This window comes from Malus sylvestris, chromosome 7, assembly GCF_916048215.2.
Source record: "Malus sylvestris chromosome 7, drMalSylv7.2, whole genome shotgun sequence".
NCBI classification, from domain to species: domain Eukaryota; kingdom Viridiplantae; phylum Streptophyta; class Magnoliopsida; order Rosales; family Rosaceae; genus Malus; species Malus sylvestris.
Window position 1 is genome coordinate 18,085,166 of NC_062266.1, and position 24,294 is coordinate 18,109,459.

Here is a 24,294-nt window from a genome sequence, read left to right on the forward strand (position 1 = left end):
CTTTATCAATGAAGGGCAACTATAACTCGTAGAAAGCTTCACACACTCTTAATCAAGATTGTTCGAATCAAATTCAATTTATATGGTTCGTCCAAACCTTCGACTATTACAAGGTGTGGCTTGCATCACAATCTCTTGCTCAACAATGTGGAAGCAAAATTTGTATATGTTGTCTCTCCCACATTTTCAAATTTCTAGTTTCCCAAAAAAAAAAAAAAAATTCAACAGAGCTTCACCAATGGAGGACAACTACAAATTCTTATAAGCTTCACACTATCTTGATCAAGATAGTGTGAAGCAAAATCAATTCATGGTACCCAACAAAGCTTCAATCTCAAAGCTTCACCTACAAAGCTTCAACACCAAAACTTCACCTACAAAGCTTAAAATATATATATATTTTTGGAAATTCAAAAATTCAAAAATACAAAAATTCGAAAATTTGAAAAAAAAATTCAAAAAAAAAAATTCAAAAATAAAAATTGCCAGGCCTCCTCTTCTTTGGGCCTAACAACTTTCATAACAAATATATATGAAGAAGGAGTTTTGGGCTACCACTTAGAAAGGAAATGCTTCATTCGTCAACTCCTTCGACTAGAGACTTGGGGGACTCCTACCATATGCTACTGCACCTTGATACTCGGAAGTCTCACGACCACTCAGTGACTTGGATTTTTCAAGTCTCCAACCGAGAAGTTTTCTTCACTCGAGAAATTAAGGGAGCACTACCTCAACATACATGCTTCACTCACTAAGCTTCAACATACAAGCTTCAACAAAAGAAAAAACTCAAAGAACTTAGTGAAGAAGGCCTTGGTGTATTTAACACAGTACGTTGAAATGAAGCAAAGCTTGTTTATTGATATCTCCGCTAAATTACAAATATGTACATATACATGAATCAATATAAACAAACAAGAGGGAACCTTCACAAAGGTTGCTCAGAAGAAGACTCAGTAGTCTGCAGAACCCTAGAAAGATGAGGCACCGGATGGTGATTATTCGGAGTCTCAGTACTAGGCAGAACCCTCGAAGGATGAGGCACCAAAGGTTGATCATTTGGAGCTTCATTACGCGGTACAGCCCTAGACGACGAAGGCAATAAATGCCTTTGGAACAAACCCACAAACCTCTGATGATCAAGTAAAATCTGACCATCAGATTCCTGCAGTTGGTCGAGCTTCCTCTTCATGTTTGTAGCATAGTCATGTGCAAGCCTATGCAACTGTTTATTCTCATGCTTGAGCCCTCTGATCTCTTGTTTGAGACTTATCACTTCAGCCACCAATGATTCAACTTGGCAGATTCGAGCAAATAGGCGTTAGGCCATATGAGACACAAAACCTGCACACTGAACACTGAGAGCCAGAAAATCCCTAACAGCCAACTCATCAGACCGTTTGGAAAGTAGTCTGTTATCTTTGGGAGTGAGAAGGTTCCTAGCCACCACCGTAGCTGTCATATCATTCTTCATCACAGAGTCCCCAACGGTAAGATGACTAGTAGGGGATAAGAAGGATGGGTGTTATATGTTGTCTTGAGAGGGCATGGCTGCCTCTTCACCAAAGTTCAAGTCAAAACGACGGTCGGATGGATGAAAGAGAAATGAGGTGCAATAAATCTCTGAAGTACAAAAATAAGGGGGGAAATTCCTATAAGCAATAACTCTCTGAACGTACTTCTTGCACACAATTGGTGCCCCTATAAAAAAAAGGCAACAGGGCCGTTGGTTCAAAAATCGAAGAGGCACCACTTTCTGAATTTCGAGAAGCAGATTTTCTTGAGTAAAATATGTCGACAATCCCCACGCGCAACATCAGCTCTTCGGGTACCACAAATAACTTTGCGAAAGATCTTTGACAAAGTTTAGACACATAAATTTTGAAGGTCCAGTTACCTTACTATTACCCACAAGGGTAAAGGAACAACACCATTGTTTGATAAGTGGAAAGTCCCTATGTGTGTCAACCTTCGTGCTCCGTGGCAAGGCAGATTGGCAAAAATGTCTAACCTTTACTCACATTCGAGAAAATACTCCCAACAAGATTGCTTGCTCAAAAATCAAAGAGTCACAGCTCTCCGAATATCGAGAGCCAGACTCCCAACATAATTACTTGATCAAAAATCGAAGAGGAACCGCCTTCCGAATCTCGAGAGCTAGACTCCCAATAGGATTACTTGCTCAAAAATCTAAGAGACACTACTCTCCGAATCTTAAGAGCCAGACTCCTAACATGATTGCTTTCTCAAAAATCGAAGAGGCACCGTTCTCTGAAACCGAAGAGGCACCGCTCTCCGAACTTCGAGAGCTAGATTTCCTTGGATAAAGCTTGTCTGCAATCTTCACACGTAACATCAGCTTTCCAAATACCACAGACCACTTTTTCAAAGTGCTCTGACAAAGTTAAAATACGTGAATCTTGCAGCTCCCACTATATTGCTATGACTGAGAAGTGTAAAGGAACAGCGTTACCACTCGCTATTGGGACAATTCATATATATGTCGACCTTCATCCTCCACAACCAGGCAGACCTGCAAATAAAAAAAATGCTCAACTTTTCTTTACATTCGAGAGGGCACTCTCAGCAGAGTTTCTCGAAATACTCAGCTTCTTTTCCCCCCAATAATACCTCTACAAGCCACACCAGAGCAAGAGTATCTCATATCATCAGGGTTAAAAGTAAGAATATCTCATATCATGTTTTTCCCTGTATTTTCCTTTAGCCTTATTCTTACCTGCAAGACAAGGAGAAAGAGAGCAATCAATCAGCATTTGGAAGCAAGCTTCCAGTCAGGAATTGACTGCCTGGAACCCCTTGCCTGATTACTTACCTAACATTGCTCTCGAGTACTCATCTTCAACATCTTATGCTTCCAGAAAAGATACCACATCTGCCTGAGGAACAGATAGGGCAAGTGAGAAAGATACAAGGAAGCATGTAGAGACAAGCGTAACAGAACACGTGTCGATACATCCACTACTTTGTCAACAGCAAAAGCATCCCGTATATTCAGGGTCGAACGTACTCTAGATTTAATTGACTTGTTTTGACCTTTAAATTCTTGAGTCTGCCTTATACTTTGGAGGAAACTAGAAAACCCTCCAGCCCAGTTCAAGAATAAGTCTGTGGAAAGTTACTTCTTCAAAAGCAAAAGTATCTTATATCATCTCTTCTCCATTTGCTTCTCCTTATCATTGTTGCTGTTTACAACACAAGGAGAAATAGAACAATCAACCGGAAGCCGAAGTCGAACCTATGATCCAGGTTACTTGCTTGGAAGTCTGATTGCTTACTATGTCTGTTACCTCATTCGGCAAATCTCCTAGCTCGGCGACTTGGGGGACTCCTACTATAGGGTTTGTATCGCACTTGACCAAGCCCGAAACTACAAGTAAGCTTCAAGTGAAATTGATACATTTCCTTGTGCATCTTCATTGGTTAAAGATACCACCCCTGGATGGAGGAAAAGTACTTCCAAAGAAGATGTCATATCTACATATGAGACAGATAAGGCAAATGAAAATGATACCACACTTCAGTACTTAGAAGTTTCGTGATTACTCAATGGCTTGGATCTTGCAAGTCCCCAACCGAAGAGCTTCTCTCACTCGGGAACTTAGGGGAGCATTGTTTGTACCATACTTGACCAACCCCGAAACTACTAAGCACCGATCAACATTATACCGCCAAGGACCCATAAAAGTCTCCCTCCAACCAGGAGGCCAATCACAACACGATACATGTCAACATCAGAGACCAATCATAACGTGACACGTGTCGACATCAGAGGCCAATCACAGCACGACACATGTTAATGTCAGAATGAAACTAGAAACCCTCTTCTATAAATAGAGATCATTCTCTCACAATATTTCCTAATGTCATTTGTACTAAATCATTCACTAGTACTCACTAAAGGAGAGCTTGAACCTATGTACTTGTGTAAACCCTTCACAATTAATGAGAACTCCTTTACTCCGTGGACGTAGCCAATCTGGGTGAACCACGTACATCTTGTGTTTGCTTCCCTAGCTCTATCCATTTGCATACTTATCCACATTAGTGACCGGAGCAATCTAGCGAAAGTCACAAACTTAACACTTTCTATTGTGCCAAAGTCCTCACTGATTTTGTGCATCAACAAAATTCAACAAACTCAAAAGAAATCTTGCCACCTAATTGAAAATTTAAATTATTAACCTTATAAAAAATTATAAACAGAAATGATTTTTGGATACTTATTTGAAAGATGATTTGATAAACACACAATTTTTTATTTTTTTTAGTCTCGCACACTTTTATTTAATTTTGTTTTTGTCTTTGCTTGATTATTTAATTTAATGACAAAAAAATCAAAAAAATTATGTGACAAGCTAAAAAAATATTTGTGAAAATCACTTATTATGCACATATATGTTTTTTAATACATCATATATTTTTACATTAAGATGAATGAGTGTTCGGCTAAGTTATACAATGGGTAACCTAATTTGGTATCAAATTCGTTATCCACGAGATTCGAATCTAAAAACTTTCACTTCAAGTGAAGAGGAATACTACTAGTACCGAGTGTCTCCGCACATATATGTTTATTTTTGATATTTTAATTAAATAAATAAAAAGAAACTAGTATTTTGGACCAAATCCAAGCCTTATCCAGAAGTAGTATGGTTTAAGAAAGCACAAGGAGATGCAAAGGCAAGAGGCAATACAGATTCTCTTCTTTCTCCTCCGAAAGTCCTCTCTACCTTAAACAAACATACGAGAATCTTACCAATCAAAATTTCCAATCTTTCTCAACCGTCGGATCATGTACAACCGCCTGTTAATACTTGTTGGGTCCCATTGAAAGGACCCCATGAATACGATTCCAAAGAGCAAGACAAGGAGCTGCCTGCTGCTTCCTTCTCCAACTCTCTTTTTTCATCTCCTGCACTTTATATTCAAACCCTCCCTCCCCACTTTGTTTTCGCTTTGAGTTCACCCAAAGCGGTTCAGATTCCAAATGGGTGACCTTTTGTTTTTAGCTTCTGACTGCTCTTCCTGAATCTATCTTTCGAAAACCAGCCATTTCTGGATAAATCCTGATCTGGGTTCTCTGTGATTCTTCATTTTCCATTAGTTTTCACCATTCTTTTGATTTTTTAAGTTGTGGTTTTTCATTTATTTAGCATTTTAGTGGGGGTTTTCAGTTTTTTAAAGTGATTGGGGATTCTGTGAGAAGTTGGGAATTTGCAGATGATGGGTTCGGTTATGAACTTGATTACTACTGTGATAGGTTTTGGTATGAGTGCAACATTTATTGTGTTTGTTTGCACAAGAATCATCTTTGGGAGGCTGCGAGGTAGAGAATCGAGGCCTATGTTCGAGATTGAATCAAGGGTTGATCTTGAGCAGGTATGTAATGGATTCCCTCTGCTATATTTGTTTTCTCAGCTTAGAATTATCTGATTTGGGTAATTTTCCCAGTTTTGGGCTTTTTTTTTCTGTATGAGTTTCTGTTTTCAGTTGGTTATGTATGATTGATTGATTGTTTGGTAACTGGGATCACTACTTCCCAGTTTAGCATCTCAGTAGCTTACTTGGGTGAGCTTTTATGCGTGTATTTATTTTGACAAAGCGGTATACTATTCTAAACTACTCTAATTTACGAGGACGGGGATTCAAGCTTTTATGCGTTTAAAGATATGATCATGCTTGATGTGTTCTAGTTTTTCATGTCAACTTTGCTGCAGTTGAGAGTCAACTTTGAGATAAGGAAGAAATGATAATAAAAACAATAGATGTTGCAATGTACTAGTTTTCTGTTGTATTCAGAAAATGCAGTTACTGGATAAGGAAGGATGCATAAAAGATGACGGGGTAGTTTGGGAATCATTCTTTATTTGTTTTCTTATCAGCATTCATAACTGGGGAGGCTGCTTGCTCAATAACTTTGACATTTGATTGTTCTTTGTTGCACCATATTAAGGTGTTCTGAAATTTCATGCTTTGTGTTTCTGATAACCCAAAGACTAGATTTTTCATTCACGCCCCTTTGTACTTTTATTCCCTGCTATGGTGGAGATTGATGTCATTCCACTAAAACTTGAGAGTTTTTGACTTTCTCAATAGTAACTTAAGTTTTGAGCAATGGGAGAGAAGTGAGGGATAAAGAATGGTGGAGGGAGGTGTTGATATATCCTACATCGGCCGTAGAAAGAAGGAAAGAAGAGTTTAAATATCCTAACCCCACTCCATCTAATACCGAGGCCTTTTGTGATAAAACCCCACAGATTATGCAGGTGGCAATTACCAATTTGGGGACAATATCAGTATTGTTAGATGTGGGGCCTTCAGCCTCTCTCTGATAATTCTACAGCAGGGTTGTGGGAGGAGGAGGGAGGAATGAAAGAGATCATAAGGAACATAAACTAGAAAAAGAAACCTACTTTACTTTTCCTTCGTGCCCCTTTGCATTTGTGTCAACTGATATTGAGATTGATGTCACTCAATTGTAACTTGAGAGATTTTAATATTGTCAACAGTAACTTAAGTTTTAAGCAACGGGTTCTAACTTCTAAGTTTGCATTGTTTTCTGGCAGCCAGAGCATCAGGTTAGTGGCCTTGAACAAGTTGTGGTTTCTGCAATCCCTACGATGAAGTACGATCAAGAGGCTTTCAGTTCCTTAGAAGATGCACAGTAAGCTTCACAGTTTCATTTCTCCTGGTGCCTAACAACTCTCATTTGCTTTGAATCTTAAATATTTACTATTAATTGAAATATATCATAAAGTTAGAGGATGTTAGTTTTCTGTGCTTTTTTTGTGAGATTTTCTTGAGCTTTGGTACTCATGCGTTTTGGACACTGGTGAGTAAGTCTAATCCATATTCTTTTGCAGGTGCTCAATCTGTTTGGGGGAGTACCAAGAGAAAGAAGTACTGCGAATCATGCCCAAATGTGGCCACAGTTTTCATCTGTCTTGCATCGATACATGGCTGAGGAAACAGTCTACTTGCCCAGTTTGCCGTTTACCATTAAAAGAATCCCTTGGAACAAAACATGTGAGGTCAGCAACGTTTAGCGTGGCTCGATCTTTTGACGAGTCTGAGATTTCAACCGAACATTCTCAGCAGTGGCTATTACCTGGCGCCACTGAGCATTCGGCTGGCAACATTAGCAACCAAGGGCATTTAGATTCTGCTCCAGGAAACCCTTCCGAACCGACCCCATCTAGAGAACCAGAAACAAGGCAATGATAAAATCAAAGAGATTGGTCCAAGGAACCAGACATGCATTTGCTTCCAGCAAGCCTGCAATAGGTGACTTCCCTTTTCTTTTTCCTTCCCCTTCAGCGGGGAGTTGTTTCACATGGTAGGCTGGGTAGGTTTGATCGGAGAATTCTCATACCTTGCATAGAATGCTACCATCTGTTGTCGATGGTACAAACGGAAATTGTGCGACAGAACTCTGAATTTTTTAGTAGAAAGTTTGAAACTTACAAATATAATTTGATTGTTGTATGTAAGTTAGTCACTATCACTGCATCTTTTCAACTTTGATGTATTTGCTTCAGCATACCAAGTTCCTGAATTTGGCAATTCTTCTGATAACTCATCTGGCTGTTTGACCGTGTATTAAGTAAATGCATATACCATAGCTATGTCCATCAGTTAGAGGTTTGTTTCTGCTAAAGGGAGAATTATTTCTCGGGTTTTGTTGCAGGATCTTCTGTGGAGCGAAAAAAAAAACTACAGATGGTTTGCTTAAAAGTACATTTCTCATATGATATAATAGACAGAATAGTAAAGCCGACATGATAGACAAGGGAGGGGAAGGGAGCGGGGTTCCGGTTTCCAATTTGGGATCCTCCTTACATGACTGAGTGAAATCGTTTCACCGTACATGCGTTATAATTCAAACGATGCATTCTCTTTGTTATTTAAAGATCATCTTTAGAAAATTCATTCGGCTTGAAAATTGTATCCATATGAATAAAAAAAGTTAGATAACGTTATTACTTGTTACCATAATCATCAATTTGCTCAACGCATATAGACAGCTAAAAGATCTTCAAAGTAAATGAATTTCTAGGAATAATCTTTGGATGACAGATAATAAATGGTGGGGTTTACACATTTGTATGATAGATTAATACTACATCATCATATAAGGAGGAACAACTCTTTACATATAAAGTATCAAGTGTTGGTTTAAATAATCAGTTCTCGCCAAAGCAAAACCTAAATCTAGTCTTCAACATGAACTAATTAAACTAAATTTAATAAAGATAATGTATCTGAATTCAATTTTCATGCACCACACAAACTGAATACTAAAAATATTAAAGAGCAACACAATGCGCCCTCAGGATCACCTTAGAGCATTACAAAGTCAAATGAGAGATATGAGTAAATTGTAGCAATAGTCCCTCAATTTTAATCAAATTGGAGTAATGGTCCCTCAACTCATTAAAATGTGTAGATATAGTCATTTTTGTCAACTTCGTCAAAATTATGTCAAAATAAGGTATGTTTGAAGGACCATTGCTACAATTAGGTTTTGGGTTAAAGTTGAGGGATCATTGCTCCAATTGAGTTAAAATTGAGCGAACATTTCTCCAGTTGAATTAAAGTTGAGGGACCATTGATACAATTTTTCTTATTTGATTTTCCATATTTGCCCCTTGATTTAGCTTCACGTACATTACACCTGACTGAATTTGACAGAAGTTCTAACGGAGTTGGCTAAAAGGATTATAGCTACACATTTTGATGAGTTGAGTGACCAATGATAATGAATTTTTAGTTGATAAACCATTGCTCCAACTAAGTTAAAGATGAAGTATTATTGTTACAATTTATAAGAGAGGAAGAGAAAGATATATCATGTGACGAAAGAAATACTAATGTGGAGACTAGATCCCCGGTTGTACCAAGAATCCCTTCAAATGGGCATGGCATCAAAGAATACACGTGGAGCACATACGCCTGAAAGCCTTACAAAATTCCATGAAACGCACGGCCACCAAATCGACCACAAAACTCAGGAAACCGATAGAAGCTAGAGACCATATGGACAAAAATTCCCACCTAACCAACCATTAAATCACATCAAAATTGTACACAGAAGGTCGATAATGGTGGCACATGTGGGACTCATATCGCTCTTTTCTCCTTGCTTTCCTTCTCCGACTCGTCTTCCTCGTCTCCCCTCCTCCAAGCACAGACCTTTTACTACCAGTAAGTATGGCATAAGCTGTCAACAAAATCAAAATCCCAGGTTTTATTTTAGCTTAATTTTATATTTGCATGGCTGATTCGAGCTCTAATGGGGTAATTATTTGAGAATTGTAGAATTACCCATTACTTATTGAACTTATTTGATGCATTTGCGAGCGAAATGAGTGTTATTTCTTTGGTTAAAGAAAATTATGGTAATTACCCATCTTCTTTTTAAGGTTTATCGGATATTTTGGCTAAAAGATTTGGTTTTTGCACTTTATTTTCTGTGAAAGCGTTGAACTGTAGTTTTTTTTTTTTTTTTCCGGTTTCTTTCTTCTGGAAAGCCACTTTGAAAGAGTTTTGATTTGTATTTTCTTGGTTTTTCATTTGTGTTGTGATGAGGTCTTGCTGTTGAATACATAATTTGAACAAGAAACCGAAGGAAACTAGGTTGTTTCAAGTCAATGGCGGGTGTGTTATCGATTTTATAAGTAGTTGGTTGAGTTTGAGGCTATAGTTGATTGAAACTTTGATGAAGCTGATTCTCACTGAAATGGGCATATGCCAGTATGTATTAGCTGATCCTCTATTGAGTTGTGTTGAATTCACCAGTCATACTTATTTGGCAGTGGCGGCACTGTGTGATGATCCGGTTCGTGAATGGATTCTCTCAGAAGGAAATGCAACACAGATAACAAGAATTAGTCCTGTAGGGGGCGGCTGCATCAATCGTGCTAATCGTTACGACACTGATGCTGGTTCTTTCTTTGTTAAAACAAACAGGTTTGGCTACATTCTACGTTTGATGTTTCTAATTTTGGAATTTTCAACTGCATATGCTCTTTTTAAATCCTTATCTCCATTTCAAAGTCATAAATATGTTTAGTTGAATCATTGAATCAGGAGCATTGGGCCATCGATGTTTGAGGGAGAGGCTCTTGGTTTAGGTGCCATGTATGAAACTGGGTCAATTCGTGTCCCTAAGCCATTCAAGGTGCGGAAGTTTTAAAGTTGTTAATTTATCGTGTAATAGTAAAAGTGAACATGACCTCCATGGCAATGCTTGAAAACTTAGATAACCTGCTCTTATGTATTGCAGTTCGGGCCCCTACCTACTGGTGGGTCTTACATCATTATGGAATTTATTGAATTTGGTTCATTTAGAGGTAATCAGGTGAGGATAGGTGAATTTTTTATGTATTTGATATAGGTGGCGATGACTTGTAATTGAATTCTAATGGTATATTTGTATTCAGTCTGTTCTAGGCAGGAAGCTTGCTGAAATGCATAAAGCTGGAAAATCTGAAAAAGGTTTTGGTTTTGAAGTTGACAACACTGTAGGCAGGTCGGCGGGCATTCTAATCATGTGCAGTCACACATGCTGATATCCGCACACACAATTCTTGAGTTTGAGGATAAACACTTTTAATAAAAATGAGGTATATGAAACCAATTTTTCCTTGCAGCACTCCACAGATAAACACTTGGTCATCAGATTGGATTCAGTTCTATGGGGAGCATAGACTGGGTTATCAGTTGCAGCTGGCATTAGACCAGTACGGTGATAGTACCATATATGAAAAAGGTATATATAGTCTTCCTATGGTTGATTTTGTATCATGGCTGCTTTTACGTACCTTTGAGGATGATTTATTTGGATCGATTGGCCAAGAATAAATCATGAGTTTGCACCATTTATTGTATTATTATTGAATGTGTTAGTTACTGGTTGATCGTATATAACAGGACAAAGATTGATTAAGAGTATGGGATCGCTCTTTGATAACATAGCAATAGAGCCATGTTTGTTACATGGGGACTTATGGAGCGGAAATATCAGCGCTGATAAGAATGGCGAGCCTGTTATACTTGATCCAGCATGTTACTGTAAGTTAAGTTAGTTCGGTTATCAGATTCTGTCAGGATAGAGCATCTTAAAATTGAACTGTGTTGCTTCTAACTGTTACTGTTGAAGGCTGGCCTATACTTGTCGTTTGAAATGAAATACTATCATGGAGCATAAGATATTTTCATATAAGCGTAAGATATTTTCATATATCTTCGGGGAGAGACGGTGAGTTGAAAGTATGAAATCAATCCAAATCCCACCACGTGCTTTGATATACAAAATTATACAGCATGGTTTGTATATCTTATGATAGAAGTTGGCTCTGATGATTATCAACAGACAGAAACATGCAGACTCTTGTTTTGGTTTTGAGATTGAAAAACTGATAGTTGCAATATATTTTGCATTGCTCGAATCGCGGAAAATGATGTAGTATTTATTTTTTTAAATTCTAAGTACTGTCAGCTGCTTTTCGTATAGATGGACATAACGAGGCAGAATTTGGAATGTCGTGGTGTGCTGGCTTTGGAGGATCTTTCTACAGTTCCTATTTCGAGGTAGATCCTTTTTTCACCCTTCTCTTCTTGTGGATAAAACAGGAAACCAATTCGAAGCAATGAAGTATCATGCATATAGTTAATCTCTGTTCCGTTTCTGGTTTACGTACTCCTGCGCCTATATTCATACAAACATGTTAGAGAGTCATCGGTAGGACATAACTTTCAAAGGAGAAGATCATAACTAGAACTTTAAGTAGGATTTGGCATTGATGAATGCACTTGGTCTGAGGTTTCAATTGAACACGTAAGTCCGACCTAGCAAACCGAAGTTGTTTCCCAGTGTCTTGGTCTAAGCTTTCATTTGCCAGTTTCATTTTTTTTTTTTTCATTTCTTAATTAATGAGTTATGTTGGAAGGACTATTGCTACAATTGGGATCCCTCAACTCATCAAAACTTGTAGCTATGATCTTTTTCGTCAACTTTGTCAAAATTTTGTCAAAATGAGTTATGTTGGAATGACCATTACTACAATTGGGTTAAAGTTGAGGGACCATTTCTCTAGTTGGATTAAAGTTGAGGGACCAATTGTAATGGATTTTTAGTTGAGGGACCATAGTTGCATGTTTTAATGAGTTGAGGGACCAATGGTAATGGTTTTTAGTTGATGGACTATTGCTCCAATTGAGTTAAAGTTAAGGATCATTGCTACAATTTATTCGCCAGTTTAATTTTTATTTTCATTTCTTAATTAATGAGTTCCTATGTGTGTCCAGGTGATGCCAAAACAACCAGGATTTGATAAGAGGAAGGAGTTATATCTGTTGTATCATTACTTGAATCATTATAACCTCTTTGGTTCGGGTTATCGTTCGTCTTCAATGTCTATAATAGACGATTATCTTCGGATGTTGAAAGCTTAGACATTGTGTATAACCTTTTACTTTTAGTGTTCTCTGTGGAAACAAGTCGAGTTCATCTGTATATGTCGCTGCTTGGTCTTGGTCGTTTCCTTTGTCATTATAGTGCAAGGGTCTTGTAGCCAATGACTAAAATATCGATAATATCGGCGAAATATCGTCGATATTATCGTTTTTCAGAGAGACCGATATTTTTCCACATATCCCCTAATTATGATCAAAATATCGCGATATTATCGATAATATTGCGATATATTCGATATTATCGAAACAGTCGTCGTGGCTCCGTCGTCGGAAAGGTAGCCTAGGCTGCGTTGTCGCAGCTGCCTAGATCTCTCTCTGCAATCTAGGCTCAGACCCAAGATCTGAGCCTCAACGACGCCAATTTTGCCGCCATTGTCGAAGTCACGGCAAAAGAGCTTGCGGAACGGATCGCAGTTGTAGATCCATAACCCGTGGTTTGTCCCCACGACGAAGCAGGCGTGGTCTTGCTTGAAGCAGACGTGGAACAGAGACGGAGGCGAGCGCGGTGATGGCGGGGTAGGCTCCGGAGGGGGGGGGATGAGGAGAATGGGTGGTTGTTGTGGAGGTTGAGGCTGGGGTTTGGGAGCAATTGGAGGTCGTGGTGGTCGTCGCTGGAGTCAACGACAAAGGTGGGGTTGTTGTCGATGGGATCGGTGAGGGAGGCGGAGGCGGAGATGAAAAAGTGCGAAGAGAGAGAGAGTGAGTGAGAGCAGAGATGAGAGAGTGCGAAGAATATGCGGTGGTTGTGCAAGTTGAGGACTCAAAAAATTGGGTAATGTGAGATAGTATATGAGGTTGACGTTTTGGATGGTTTAAAAATTGAAAACCATGGACTCTGTGATGGTTTTAATCATGAAAACCACCCAAGGTGGATGGGTGATGAGAAAGAGCTAGGTGAGGTGGACGGTTTATAAAGTGGAATAAATAAATATATATATATATATATATATTGTGTGTGTGTGTATATATATCTTATATAAATTATAAATTATTGTTTTCGATCACAATTTTACATAATTTAAAAGCATCTTCAATATAAATTTTAAATAAAACACTCACAACCATATAATTCTTAAATAAAAAAAATAAAGGGTAATAAGTCACTCATGTATCTTACCATGTAATGTATAAAGTGTAAAATATTGTACTAATTCATTATATATAAATGATTATGGTGTGTTTTGTAACATCTCACATCGTCTAGGGGAGTGATCCTTAAATGTATATTCTCATCCCTACCTAGCACGGGGCCTTTTAGGAGGTCATTGGCTTCGGGTTCCCTAGGAACTCCGAAGTTAAGCGAGAAGGAGGCCAAAGCACTCCCATGATGGGTGACCCATTGGGAAGTTGCTCGTGAGTTCCTAAAAACAAAACCGTGAGGGAATGGTAAGCCCAAAGCGGACAATATCGTACTACAGTGGTGGAACGGGCCTGGGATGTGTTGGACTCGGGCTGGGATGTGACATGTTTAAACTTCTTTTATTAATTACCACATATTTTCTACACTCACAATGTTTGCCAGCTCGCTATATAATCAACTTAAATCAGTTAAATCCATCATATAATACATTTCCTTCCATTTTTTTGTGATAAACTAATAGATAATTGACTAAATGTGTTGGACCCGGGCTGGGATGTGACATGTTTAAACTTCTTTTATTAATTACCACATATTTTCTACACTCACAATGTTTGCCAGCTCGCTATATAATCAACTTAAATCAGTTAAATCCATCATATAATACATTTCCTTCCAATTTTTTGTGATAAACTAATAGATACTTGACTAAATAAACATTCTGTAAAGTTTCAATAAAAATTTCCAAGTTTTTCTTACAATTTCCGTGGTTTTTATTCAATTTTTATCGATATCGATAATATCCCGATATTTCCATCGAAATTTTCGTATTTTTAAACTACCGATATTTCCGATATCATCGATATTTTATAAATTGCTTGAAGCCTACGCGGTTAAGAGTATTTATCTCACGACCTGAGGAAAAGGTAAAGAAAACAGTGAATTCCAATTTTACATTGATGGGATTCTGGGCTATGATTTGCTGGTACGTATTGGTTTGGTTGGGCTGTAATCAACATTTCCCTATTTGGTTGGCTTTGCATACGCCACAGTTTAATATATCGTTGCAATTAAAAAGAGGAAATTGCATCAATGGTTCTTTAATTTTAATTTAATTAAAATAATGGTGCATCAACTAAAAATTCACGATCATTGATCCCTAAACTTTTCAAGACCTGCAATTATGATCATTTTCTTCAACTCCGATAGAACTTTTGTCAAAATGGGTCGTGCCACACACGAGGCTGGATCGAGAGACAAATATGGAAAACCAAATGAGAAAATTATAGAAAGGGTAACTCAACTTTAACCCAATTGGAGAAATGATCCCGCAACTTTAATCAAATTGTAGCAATGGTCATTCTAACATAACTCATTTTAACAAAATTCTAACGAAAATGAACATAGCTGCACGTTTTGATGAGTTTATGGACCAATGATAATGGATATTTAGTTAAGGAACCTTTACTACAATTTTCTCTTAAAAATTAAAAAGTTTTAAAGCCATAAAAGTTCAAAAAATCAAATAAAAAATAAAAAGTAAATCACAAGCAATTTAAAATTTTGGTATGTGTAGAAATATTGATATTCAAATTTGTAGAAATATTGACATTAGTTGTTTTTTATGGAAATGATGGAAATTTAAAATGAAACTTTGGATATATCAAATCTTAGTTTAGACGAAATATAAGAGTTTTCTGATATTTAATAAATATGTTAATAATATCGACGATATATATCAATTTTAACCTAAACCTGAAGAGTACCCGTCTCTAATTTTAAGGATGGACCGTACCAAAAAGAAGGTTTTTACATAAACGCCCGGCTTCTTAACTGGAAGGATTGAGAAGTGACGACACGCAGTCTAAGCAAACAGAAGAAGTAACCAGTTATGTTGGAGAAACAAAACAAAAACCCGAACTCATAACGCCGTCTCTGATCCTTAGAATCTCCGAGTGTCGTCATCCCGTTAAGCAAACAACTTCTTGGAGAAGCAGAAGCAGCTTTCATTACTTTCCAGTTAAACAACAGATTGATTGATTGATTGATTTCTACAGATACTGATCACTGCAAAGATTGAGACTTCTCCAATGGAATCCATGGCAGAAGCAGACCCAGAACCACCGCCGCCACCATTCCCACCACCACCACCACCGCCACCACTGTCCGACCTTATCCTCTCCCTAGAACAAGCAACCCTTATGGCCAAACAGCTCCCTTGCACCGCCGACCCCACTCACCTCCTCCACATCCATTCCTCCCTCCACCAAGCCCACCTGCACCTCTCCAATTTTCTCTCCACACACAAATTGCCCCAGCCCCAGCGGCAGAACTCCCTCTCCTCCGCCACCGGCAACGAGCCCATGCAAGTCGGCGATGGCGATGGCGACGATGATTGTGATGGCTTTGGAGAAGGGGATTCCAGGCCCACAATTGACATGGTTGAGGAGCAGATGAGGGATTGCTTCATCAAGAACAAGCGGCCCAAGAGGCGGCTTTCGCCTTCTGCGGCGGCCCTGGCGGAGGAGAGGCGGATGAACGGTGATGGGTTTGTGGGGAGTGTGAAGGGTTTTGATCCTCATGGCTCAAAGGAGAGGGCTTTGGAGCTTGTGTACCAGTTTCATGGCTGAGCTGGGTGGAAACAGAGCAAAAACAGGGGAAACTACAGAGGAGTTCTGTTGCGTTTTGCACTGCAATGAATCCGACGATTCACAAGGACGTGAATACAGTGAGTTTTTTGTGGTTACTATTTGTTCTAATGTATGGTTTTGTTTATGTGATGGAATAGAAATGTATGATTGTGGACTCGATGGTTATGGATTTTCGTCGATTGATAGGAAAGTATCAGTAGTAATATGTTGAATGAGAAAATTGTTCTACTTGTCAATATCTCTGCAAAAAAATTAATTGGGGGCAACCTTTTTACTGGGACTTGTAACAAACACAACGACACGAGTGATAATATATTTTCTTAATTTCGTAGTATTGCAGCATTATGCAGTGTACAAATCTTAATCACTGTCTAACCTTTGAACATAGTTTATCGGTCATATATGCTGCTTCTAACAAGTCTGCCGATGTTTAGTTTTTTTCCTAGGAACACTTTGATGGAGTTTTTCCAGCTCCTTGTACGTGTTGTTGCATTTGCGTTTGAGTGAAAAATGCTGCAATCCTTCAGCTCATGTGCTAGAACAGGCTATGCTCTCTATATTGTGATACTGTAAATGCAAATTGTGAAACTCCACAAGATCATCCCTGGATTGATCTTCTGGTCTTGACTGCTGATAAATCGTAACGTTGAGTTGGCAGAATATAATTGACCAACATTTTCCAACGCATTTTCAATCATCATGGGAGTGCATTGTACTGAACCGCAACATCTTAGATTTCCCATTAAATGCAGAATGATATCATCTACACGTAGGAAAGAATCCAAAGCATAACTCATGTGTTGTTGGAGAATGACTACTCTAATCCTCGTTACAGTGCGCTGGATACCAATAAGGTTGAGACTGCAGTAATTATGCCCCTTGCTTCATGGCAGGAACAAGTTTATCTTGACTTTTTGCCAAGAAATTTTTGATATGTTCTGAAAAGCATGATCTTGAGTGTGGAAATCGAAACAACCATCGATCTGCAGCACAAGAAAAAATACATCAATCTCCAGTACTCGTGGTAAATCAGTAATAGATTACAGTTTTGATGGAATTGTTCTGTTATGTTCTCAATTTCAAACAAACTAATGATAGACTTTCTTCCCTGTAACTGAAGAATTGCATTCCTCTCTTTTTCTGTTACTTAAAAGTTAAAAGAAAGAAAAACCATACGCAATGCGGCAATGGTAGTTCTTGTTCTTTCCCCCTCTCTTTATAAAGGTTTCAGCCTCCTTTCAGACCCTTAGGGGGCATCGGTACAACCGATGAGCATATATCCTCTTTCCTAGCAATTGATATATCATTCTGGAACAAGGTAATCATCCCAGCCTTACTGTTTCTGTAACCTTCTTCCTTTGACTAATATGTGTATACACACTGCTCTTATTACAGTTACGTTATGAGTCTGATTATTTATATACAGAATGGTCTTGCGTATAAGTTTTTCTTCAAGTCGTCGCTGCTAAAGCACTTAAAACTATTTTCTTATTTGATGCTGCAGTGTCAAGTAGGATTTAGGTGGGGAAGTAGTAGTCCTGTAATAAGGTCGTTGTAACGTTTTCGCATGCCAAGCCAGGTAACAATTTGTAAACTCGTGCCTTTTAATCTTGCATTTTTCACTGAAAAAAGGTAGTTTAGTGCCCAGAGCATATGTAGCCAGACCGGATGTAAAGGGTCAAGGTCTCTCAGTGCCTAGCACCATGTGGTTGTTCGCTAACTTGAACTATAACGGATTTATGTATTCTTTCGCCTTTCAAAAAATTTCATCAGGTAGAACAATTGTTTGGTTGAAAGACTGATTATATTTCTCCTTTTTTGATATAGTTTCACCTTGCAGTCAAGGTATGAAATTCAAGCCTTTCGAATTAGAAGTTAACACTGGAACAGCTCCGCCCCAGTTCATGGACTGCAGGTTCAAGGGTTTTCTGACTCTACTGATTGAGGAGGGTGAGTAAAACTTGGATTCTTAGTGCTATATCCTTCTTCTTGTTTGCATCGGCAAAACTAATCAGATTCTCAATGACTACGAATTTTCATGTGTTACTACCTTACTATTGTTTAGTCTTGCATGATCATTAAAGTAAGTTGTCATTTTAAATTATGAAAATTGGGTGTTCGTTGTTGCATAATTAGTAATTCATCGTAACAGAAACTTCAGGTTGTATCCAGTGCACAAGGCTCCCGCTTTACGCAGGGTTTGGGAGAGGTGAATGTCGGCTAGCCTTACCCTCATTTATGGAGAGGCTGCTCCCAAGTCTCGAACCCGAGACCTACCGCTCATGGGCGAAGGCACTTGCCATCGCACCAAGTGCGACCTCTATCGTAACAGAAACTTCAAAAACACAAAAAAATAATCCTGAATTCTGTGTCTGGACTTCAATTTTTTAGCTCAAAAAGAGAGAAGATATTGGAGAAATGACAGGGAGAAATGACAACGAATGACCTTAGCCAAAAATCATAATAAGTGAGCATCTAAAACTTATTTCGACTTAAAAGTTACTTTGAAACGCAAACAAAGCGGGTTTTTGCTTTCTCAAATTTCCATATGCATCACACTTTTAATGTACTTTGAAGTAATGAATTAAGCCATGGAAATGGTTTTTAGGGGGAGACTTGGTGCTAATGTTACTTACTAATTTACTATAATTGTGCATGTTCTATTAATAGTAATGATTGTGGAAGCCGATGATCTTCTCTTCATTTCTCTTCACATCGTTCCCCAATTCTCTTTTCACTTGCTTCTAATTCTAGTGAGGACTGTATAGTTACAAGTATTATCCCCACATCGTTCATGATAGTTCGTCAAATTCCCCTCAAGATGAAAGAAAATTTTGGGTTGCAAGTATGGCTTATTGGGTCATGATATTCCTGCATACTTGCAATCTCATCTTTTTGAAAATACCAGAGCAGATCCTGAGTTCTGGACCTGGTTAGCCACGGCGCATGCGCTGCGGAGAATGTTTCTGAGCGAAAATGAGGGAAGGAAGATGATTATCATCATAGACATAACTGTGAACCATGTAGGTACCAAGAAGATGGTGGATAAGAAATCAATTGAAACCCAACTCATGTTCGATACGCTGATGATGGCCACTATTGCCGGCAAAGAGCATAGCGAATCAGAATTGGTTGTTGGGTTCACTCACTATAACATCACTCAATACACTTGGTTTGAAGTCTCTTATCGATGTTTATCTCTGAAAAATAAGATGGTTTATCATCTCGAGTCGACTCACAGAACGTAAACGTGATATATGGCGTCTACATGGTACATGAAGGGTTAAGCTGGCAACAGAAAGCAGCAGGGGCGCACAATAAGATCAACTATGAATCGACGGTTGATGCTTCCCTTGTGGTTGCAAGATTTGGGTGATTCAATGAATGTAAAACTTTGTTTACTCATTTACCTTCAAAAGTTAGCACCACATGGATCAACATCAACCTTAATATTTCTAGCATTAGTCTCTTACTACTTACCCGGCACTCCGACTTTTGGGATGCTTGAATGAGTGAAGAGGAGTCTCCCTGCCAAAGGCTTTCTATCCGATCTTCCGAACCAGACTTCCCTAATCTTGAATGATTTCCATAAACTTCATTTGATATGATCCTCTTACTGTATCCTACCACAAAAACAAAGACATAACAAATAACATACAATTTGGTAATCTTAAAAAAAAAAGAATACACAAATTTACGACTCCGTTGGATCATATTACACCTTAAACAATGCATTAATCATTATGAACCTTGTCATATGGTTCATGGGCAAAAAATGATGCTTTGGCTTACAGCTACGCCCCCTTAAAACTATTTTAACCCCGCTTGCATAAATGGGAAAACTATACTCCAGGGAGAGCACAAATCTTATTGTTTCGTGATCAAATTGTGCAACTTCACAAAATCATCCGTGGATAGCTCCTCTGGTCTTGACTGGAAATGAAAAAAAAATAAGAATAAGAATGAAGTTAGTAGAATAGATTCTGAGGCAGGAGCTTAGAGAACCTTTTCCCACATACTTTGTGCACAGGAAAAGGAAAATAGCAAATCAATACCGTGGCTGGACGACCAACCGTTCCCAAAGCATTTTCAATCTCCATGGGAGTGCATATGTGCTGGAGTGATCTCCGCAACATCTTTCGTTTCCCATTAAAAGCAGAATTGACCTGTATCAGCAAATGCAAACAAGGTATCCTATAACGGGGGCAAAAAGGAGAAGGGCAGTGTTCTAATTAATCTCGCTGGCAATCAAATCGTGTACACTTGACAACGGTTTCAAAGCTTAGCTTGTGTATTGCGGGAGAGATGAAATAATGGAATAATACATGGAAATAACAAGAGATTGACCATTTTTTTCATCTTAGACACAATATTGATATTTTGACTAGAATGACTATTCAAATCCTAACCCCGTACTACTGTGTGTCAGATATTAATAAGATTGAAATTTCAGCTTCTGTTGCTTGCGGACGTTAGAGGACGAATGCACTTAATGCAATGAAAATCTGTAATGATAGTCTAAAAGAATGATACCGACTACAGAAATTGAACAAACCATTGAGAAGAAGCTTTTAGTAGAGGAAACTGGGGGGTAGTCTACAGGTTGCTTCAGTTTAAATTTAACAACGGCAGCATCAACCTGCAACATAAGCAAAATCAGTCAATCTGCATTTGTGGTTAGTTACTATTCGGTTGAAGTCTTTTAAAAAAAATTGGTCTGTTATGTTCTCAATTCATCAAGCAAATTACAATTGACATCGTTAGAAGGCATAATTTTTTCCTCTAGGGGATTATAAATTCTTACATTAGGCTGAGGAAAAAATTTTGTCCTTGGGACCTTCATTATGAATTCAGGATCTGAAAAGGGAAATGACAAACAGAACCCAGGTCAGAAAAAAGAATATGTGAATAATTTGAAAGTAACTTGGTACGGCGCCAGAACTCTTCAGTAACAAACATTGATGTCTTCTCCTTGTTATCTTGTATATCTCCTACGAATACTAATACTCGATTACCAACAGTGGTTAAAGGAGGAATAACATGACATTTATCAGACCGTAAGTCTAACTCATCTCAGTCTTTCAGTAAAATTTAATTAAATTAAATGATCAACAGCCTACTATGTACAACTTAAATACAAAGATAGAGATACCTGAAAAGAAATTGACGAAGATACTGATGGGCCGGTACTCGGATGTCCGCAAAGATGGTTCCACCAAGCGCAAAGCTGCCTCCTCCTGAAATAACATTACCATTATAGTGATGGAAGGAACCAAATTATGACCCATATCAGATCCATAGATTCAGAAGTCTATGGATCCAGTTTGATTTGTTCCACTCCTAAAAGGGCGGCCCCAAGCCAATAAGGCTCCCCACTTTGCGAGGGTCGGGGGGGGAAGGAACGTCTACCATACGCAGCCTTACCCTCGCTTTGCAAAGAGGCTGTTTCCACAACTTAAACCCGGAGTCGCCCTAAAAGATCCAAATTTATTACTATCCCCCATTTCCCTATCCTATTAAGCTTTTAGCTTCATGCTATGTTCGGATGAGATATACAATCCAGATAACATTTAAGTGAAAACCAAAACCTTTACAATCAAAGATTAATAAAGAATTCCAACCTGGAGTAAGAGAACAACTTCAGAAAAGATGTCCCCCATTGGGAGAAGTTGTTTGACAACATCTGTACTTATATTAAAGGGTATATTAGCGACTACCTGCAATGAAGAGAATGAGCTATTTTAGATTCTTGTAAACTTGTAAACATGTAAAAAGACTAACTGTTTTCATTTGAGCATGCATCGTTGAGAAATTAGAAGGTCATTAGGAAGTCAAATTCATTCTAAGCAATCAAGCAGGGTTCTCACTTTTGCAAGTCTTGAATTTGGACCAGATGGCTCTATACTTCCCAATAAGGACGACATATGTGAGTGAATGTGGCATTTTACAAAGTCCTCATTCAAAACCTACAGGTTTCAGTTGAAGAACTTGAGTTTCTATTCACAATGGCATCAGCAGTAAACATAAGGAGTAGCATAAACATTTAAATTCCATTATGTCCAGAATCCATAGGATCTTGCTCCAGATCAGGAGTACTTTTAGAAATGTACTACTACCAAGGTCCTCTAGAATGCTCGACAAAATATAACATTCTGAGGACATTTGTGAACACAATGTGGTTTACCTTCAACCGGTCAGTCTGCGCAAATCTTTCACTCACAAGAGTAGCCATGTGTGAATCCTAAAGCACATAAAACATTATTCCAAATCAGTACACAACACCAAAACAATTTGACATTGCGACAAATACCACTCTTTTCGCAGAATTTCAAATTCAAAGACCCATTGCATACGAAAGAAGAAACACATACACAAATACAACCTTTTCGATTGCGAGCACAACTGCACCAGCACTAATAAGAGTATTAGTCAAAGAACCTGTTCCCGGCCCAATTTCTAACACCACATCACCTTCCCCAACATCGGCCGCAGCAGTGAGCTCATCGTTGATCTCAGAGTCCAACATATAATGCTGCAAATACACCAAAATTTAACAAACTAAATAAATTCAGAACCAAATATATTATAACAAATCAGATGCTGCTTACCCTTTCTAGCTTACTACACACAATAAATTTTGGCAAACATATACGAAAACATAATTGGAACAAAACCCACATCTTAAAATCCTATCAATTCCATACATTTTCTCAGCACCCAAACATAAAATTTGAAAAGAAAGAAAGAAAAATTTGATTTTCTGGGAAAAGAGAGAGAGAGAGAGAGAGAGAGAGAGAGAGAGAAGGAAATGAGAAACCTGGCCGAGGGATTTTCTGGGAAATCGGCCTTTGGAATTGAGAGCTGTGAGAGTGGCATGGTAGTCATCTGGGTTTCTTCTGCTTCCTCTTCCACTTCCTCTGGTTGTTTTACCAGTGCAAACTCTTATATAACAAGGTGAATATGCAGGTGTTCGTGCGCCGAGCGTGCTATTGTGCACTGGCAGTGGAGTTTTCGGTTTCAGAGTTTCGGTTGGGGATGATATTGGCGGGAGAGATTGCCGAAGAAGAAGAGGTGCCGAGTTCATGGGTGCCATTGTGCGCCGGCAGTGAATATCTTCTGTATTTTAGTTTTTTTTTCATTTTTTGAAATAAAATTTTATTAAGCCCAAAAGAGGAAACCAATTTCAAAAATGGGTGTGCAATTCACACATCTTTTTTTACTTCTCATACATTCTTTAATAATTTTTGTCATTTGATATTCTTTAATTCATCTCATCTGACGGCCGAAATTTAAAAGAATGTGTGGGAAGTTAAAAGGGGTGTGTGGATATCACACCCCTTTCAAGAACAAAGCCCAAACTAGAACAAACAACGGAGGTGATTTTCACACATCATTTTTAGTTTTTTAAAGCTGATTTATTTTTTATTGTCGATTTGAATAAATCAAATGAAAACAACGGCTAAAATTAAGTAGAAGTGTGCGAGAGATGTGTTTATCATTTCCCCACAAACAAATGGTCAGACTCTGACAAATTAATGAACTTAAACTACCTATTAACCAACTCAAATGAAACTGCAATCCATTTTCAAGCAGTTATTTCTCATGGTATGTTTACAAATAATTGAAGGATCAATATGGATATCCATTAACTCATCAATTATAATTACATATAAATTACAACACAAAAGAAAAGGGCTAGCATGGTCGACGGATCAATAGGTTTATCAAGGCAATAGTCAATATATAGGCTCACAAGTCACATCTAATAAGCTATTGTCTCATCAACTAGCTAATTAGAAGTGTATGTGGACTCTTCCTTTAATTAGGTAGTTGATGAGACAATGACTTACAAAGCAATGATCATTAGCTAGTCTAAGAGGATAATTTTCTTTGTTCAATGTTTGATTGGTACGTTGTCTAGCACCAGCGACAACATTAAAGCAGGCTTCTTTAAAGGTGCTTTGTAAGAAAAGAAAGTCATAAGAAAAGATCATTAGGAGCTACCGGGGACTTATTGTCTACGTTGCCAGCAGTTATCAAGGCAAATGGTTAAGCTTTCAAGACCTG

General features: G+C 38.2%; 4 protein-coding genes and 1 long non-coding RNA gene across 16 annotated transcripts in view; 4 read left to right on the top strand and 1 right to left on the bottom strand.

The window, feature by feature from the left end:
* Positions 1 to 19,671, top strand: part of LOC126628914 (uncharacterized) — a 54,548-nt gene extending 34,877 nt beyond the window's left edge. Inside the window, exon 2 of the long non-coding RNA XR_007625624.1 lies at positions 18,437 to 19,671. This is a non-coding gene — a long non-coding RNA (uncharacterized LOC126628914). The remainder of the gene's footprint in view (positions 1 to 18,436) is intronic.
* Positions 4,696 to 7,596, top strand: LOC126628909 (RING-H2 finger protein ATL39-like). Its single transcript, XM_050298781.1, has 3 exons — positions 4,696 to 5,400; positions 6,588 to 6,685; positions 6,885 to 7,596. Exons 1-3 carry the CDS (start codon positions 5,242 to 5,244, stop codon positions 7,240 to 7,242), a joined length of 615 nt encoding a protein of 204 aa, XP_050154738.1. The 5' UTR covers positions 4,696 to 5,241; the 3' UTR covers positions 7,243 to 7,596.
* LOC126628906 (protein-ribulosamine 3-kinase, chloroplastic) lies at positions 8,978 to 12,538 on the top strand. Of its 2 annotated transcripts, none has more exons than XM_050298771.1 (9): positions 8,978 to 9,225; positions 9,837 to 9,990; positions 10,111 to 10,201; positions 10,307 to 10,381; positions 10,464 to 10,552; positions 10,674 to 10,792; positions 10,954 to 11,094; positions 11,537 to 11,613; positions 11,973 to 12,032. In XM_050298771.1, the coding sequence occupies exons 1-9, from the start codon at positions 9,123 to 9,125 to the stop codon at positions 12,015 to 12,017; spliced, it is 894 nt and encodes a 297-aa protein (XP_050154728.1). In that variant the 5' UTR covers positions 8,978 to 9,122; the 3' UTR covers positions 12,018 to 12,032. The 2 variants fall into 2 exon arrangements, with proteins under 2 accessions (XP_050154728.1, XP_050154727.1); XM_050298770.1 differs by lacking the exon at positions 11,973 to 12,032 and adding an exon at positions 12,331 to 12,538 and having other exon boundaries at positions 8,981 to 9,225.
* Positions 15,408 to 19,671, top strand: LOC126628910 (uncharacterized). Of its 5 annotated transcripts, none has more exons than XM_050298782.1 (4): positions 15,408 to 16,304; positions 17,063 to 17,935; positions 18,055 to 18,177; positions 18,389 to 19,671. In XM_050298782.1, the coding sequence occupies exon 1, from the start codon at positions 15,667 to 15,669 to the stop codon at positions 16,204 to 16,206; it is 540 nt and encodes a 179-aa protein (XP_050154739.1). In that variant the 5' UTR covers positions 15,408 to 15,666; the 3' UTR covers positions 16,207 to 16,304; positions 17,063 to 17,935; positions 18,055 to 18,177; positions 18,389 to 19,671. The 5 variants fall into 5 exon arrangements, with proteins under 5 accessions (XP_050154739.1, XP_050154740.1, XP_050154742.1 ...); XM_050298783.1 differs by having other exon boundaries at positions 19,141 to 19,671; XM_050298785.1 differs by having other exon boundaries at positions 17,063 to 17,545.
* Positions 16,529 to 23,366, bottom strand: LOC126628903 (ribosomal RNA small subunit methyltransferase, chloroplastic-like). 7 transcript variants are annotated; one of them, XR_007625619.1, is made up of 12 exons: positions 23,045 to 23,362; positions 22,610 to 22,759; positions 22,412 to 22,468; positions 22,095 to 22,193; positions 21,849 to 21,944; positions 21,380 to 21,464; positions 21,032 to 21,084; positions 20,783 to 20,866; positions 20,283 to 20,393; positions 19,977 to 20,160; positions 19,708 to 19,850; positions 16,938 to 17,210 (listed from the first exon to the last, which is right to left on the bottom strand). XR_007625619.1 is itself a non-coding variant. In XM_050298765.1 (10 exons), the coding sequence occupies exons 1-10, from the start codon at positions 23,318 to 23,320 to the stop codon at positions 16,756 to 16,758; spliced, it is 1,110 nt and encodes a 369-aa protein (XP_050154722.1). In that variant the 5' UTR covers positions 23,321 to 23,364; the 3' UTR covers positions 16,529 to 16,755. The 7 variants fall into 7 exon arrangements, 3 of the variants coding, with proteins under 3 accessions (XP_050154722.1, XP_050154724.1, XP_050154723.1); XR_007625621.1 differs by lacking the exon at positions 16,938 to 17,210 and adding an exon at positions 19,604 to 19,637; XR_007625620.1 differs by lacking the exon at positions 16,938 to 17,210 and having other exon boundaries at positions 19,604 to 19,843.
* Between the last annotated feature and the right edge of the window lie 928 nt (positions 23,367 to 24,294).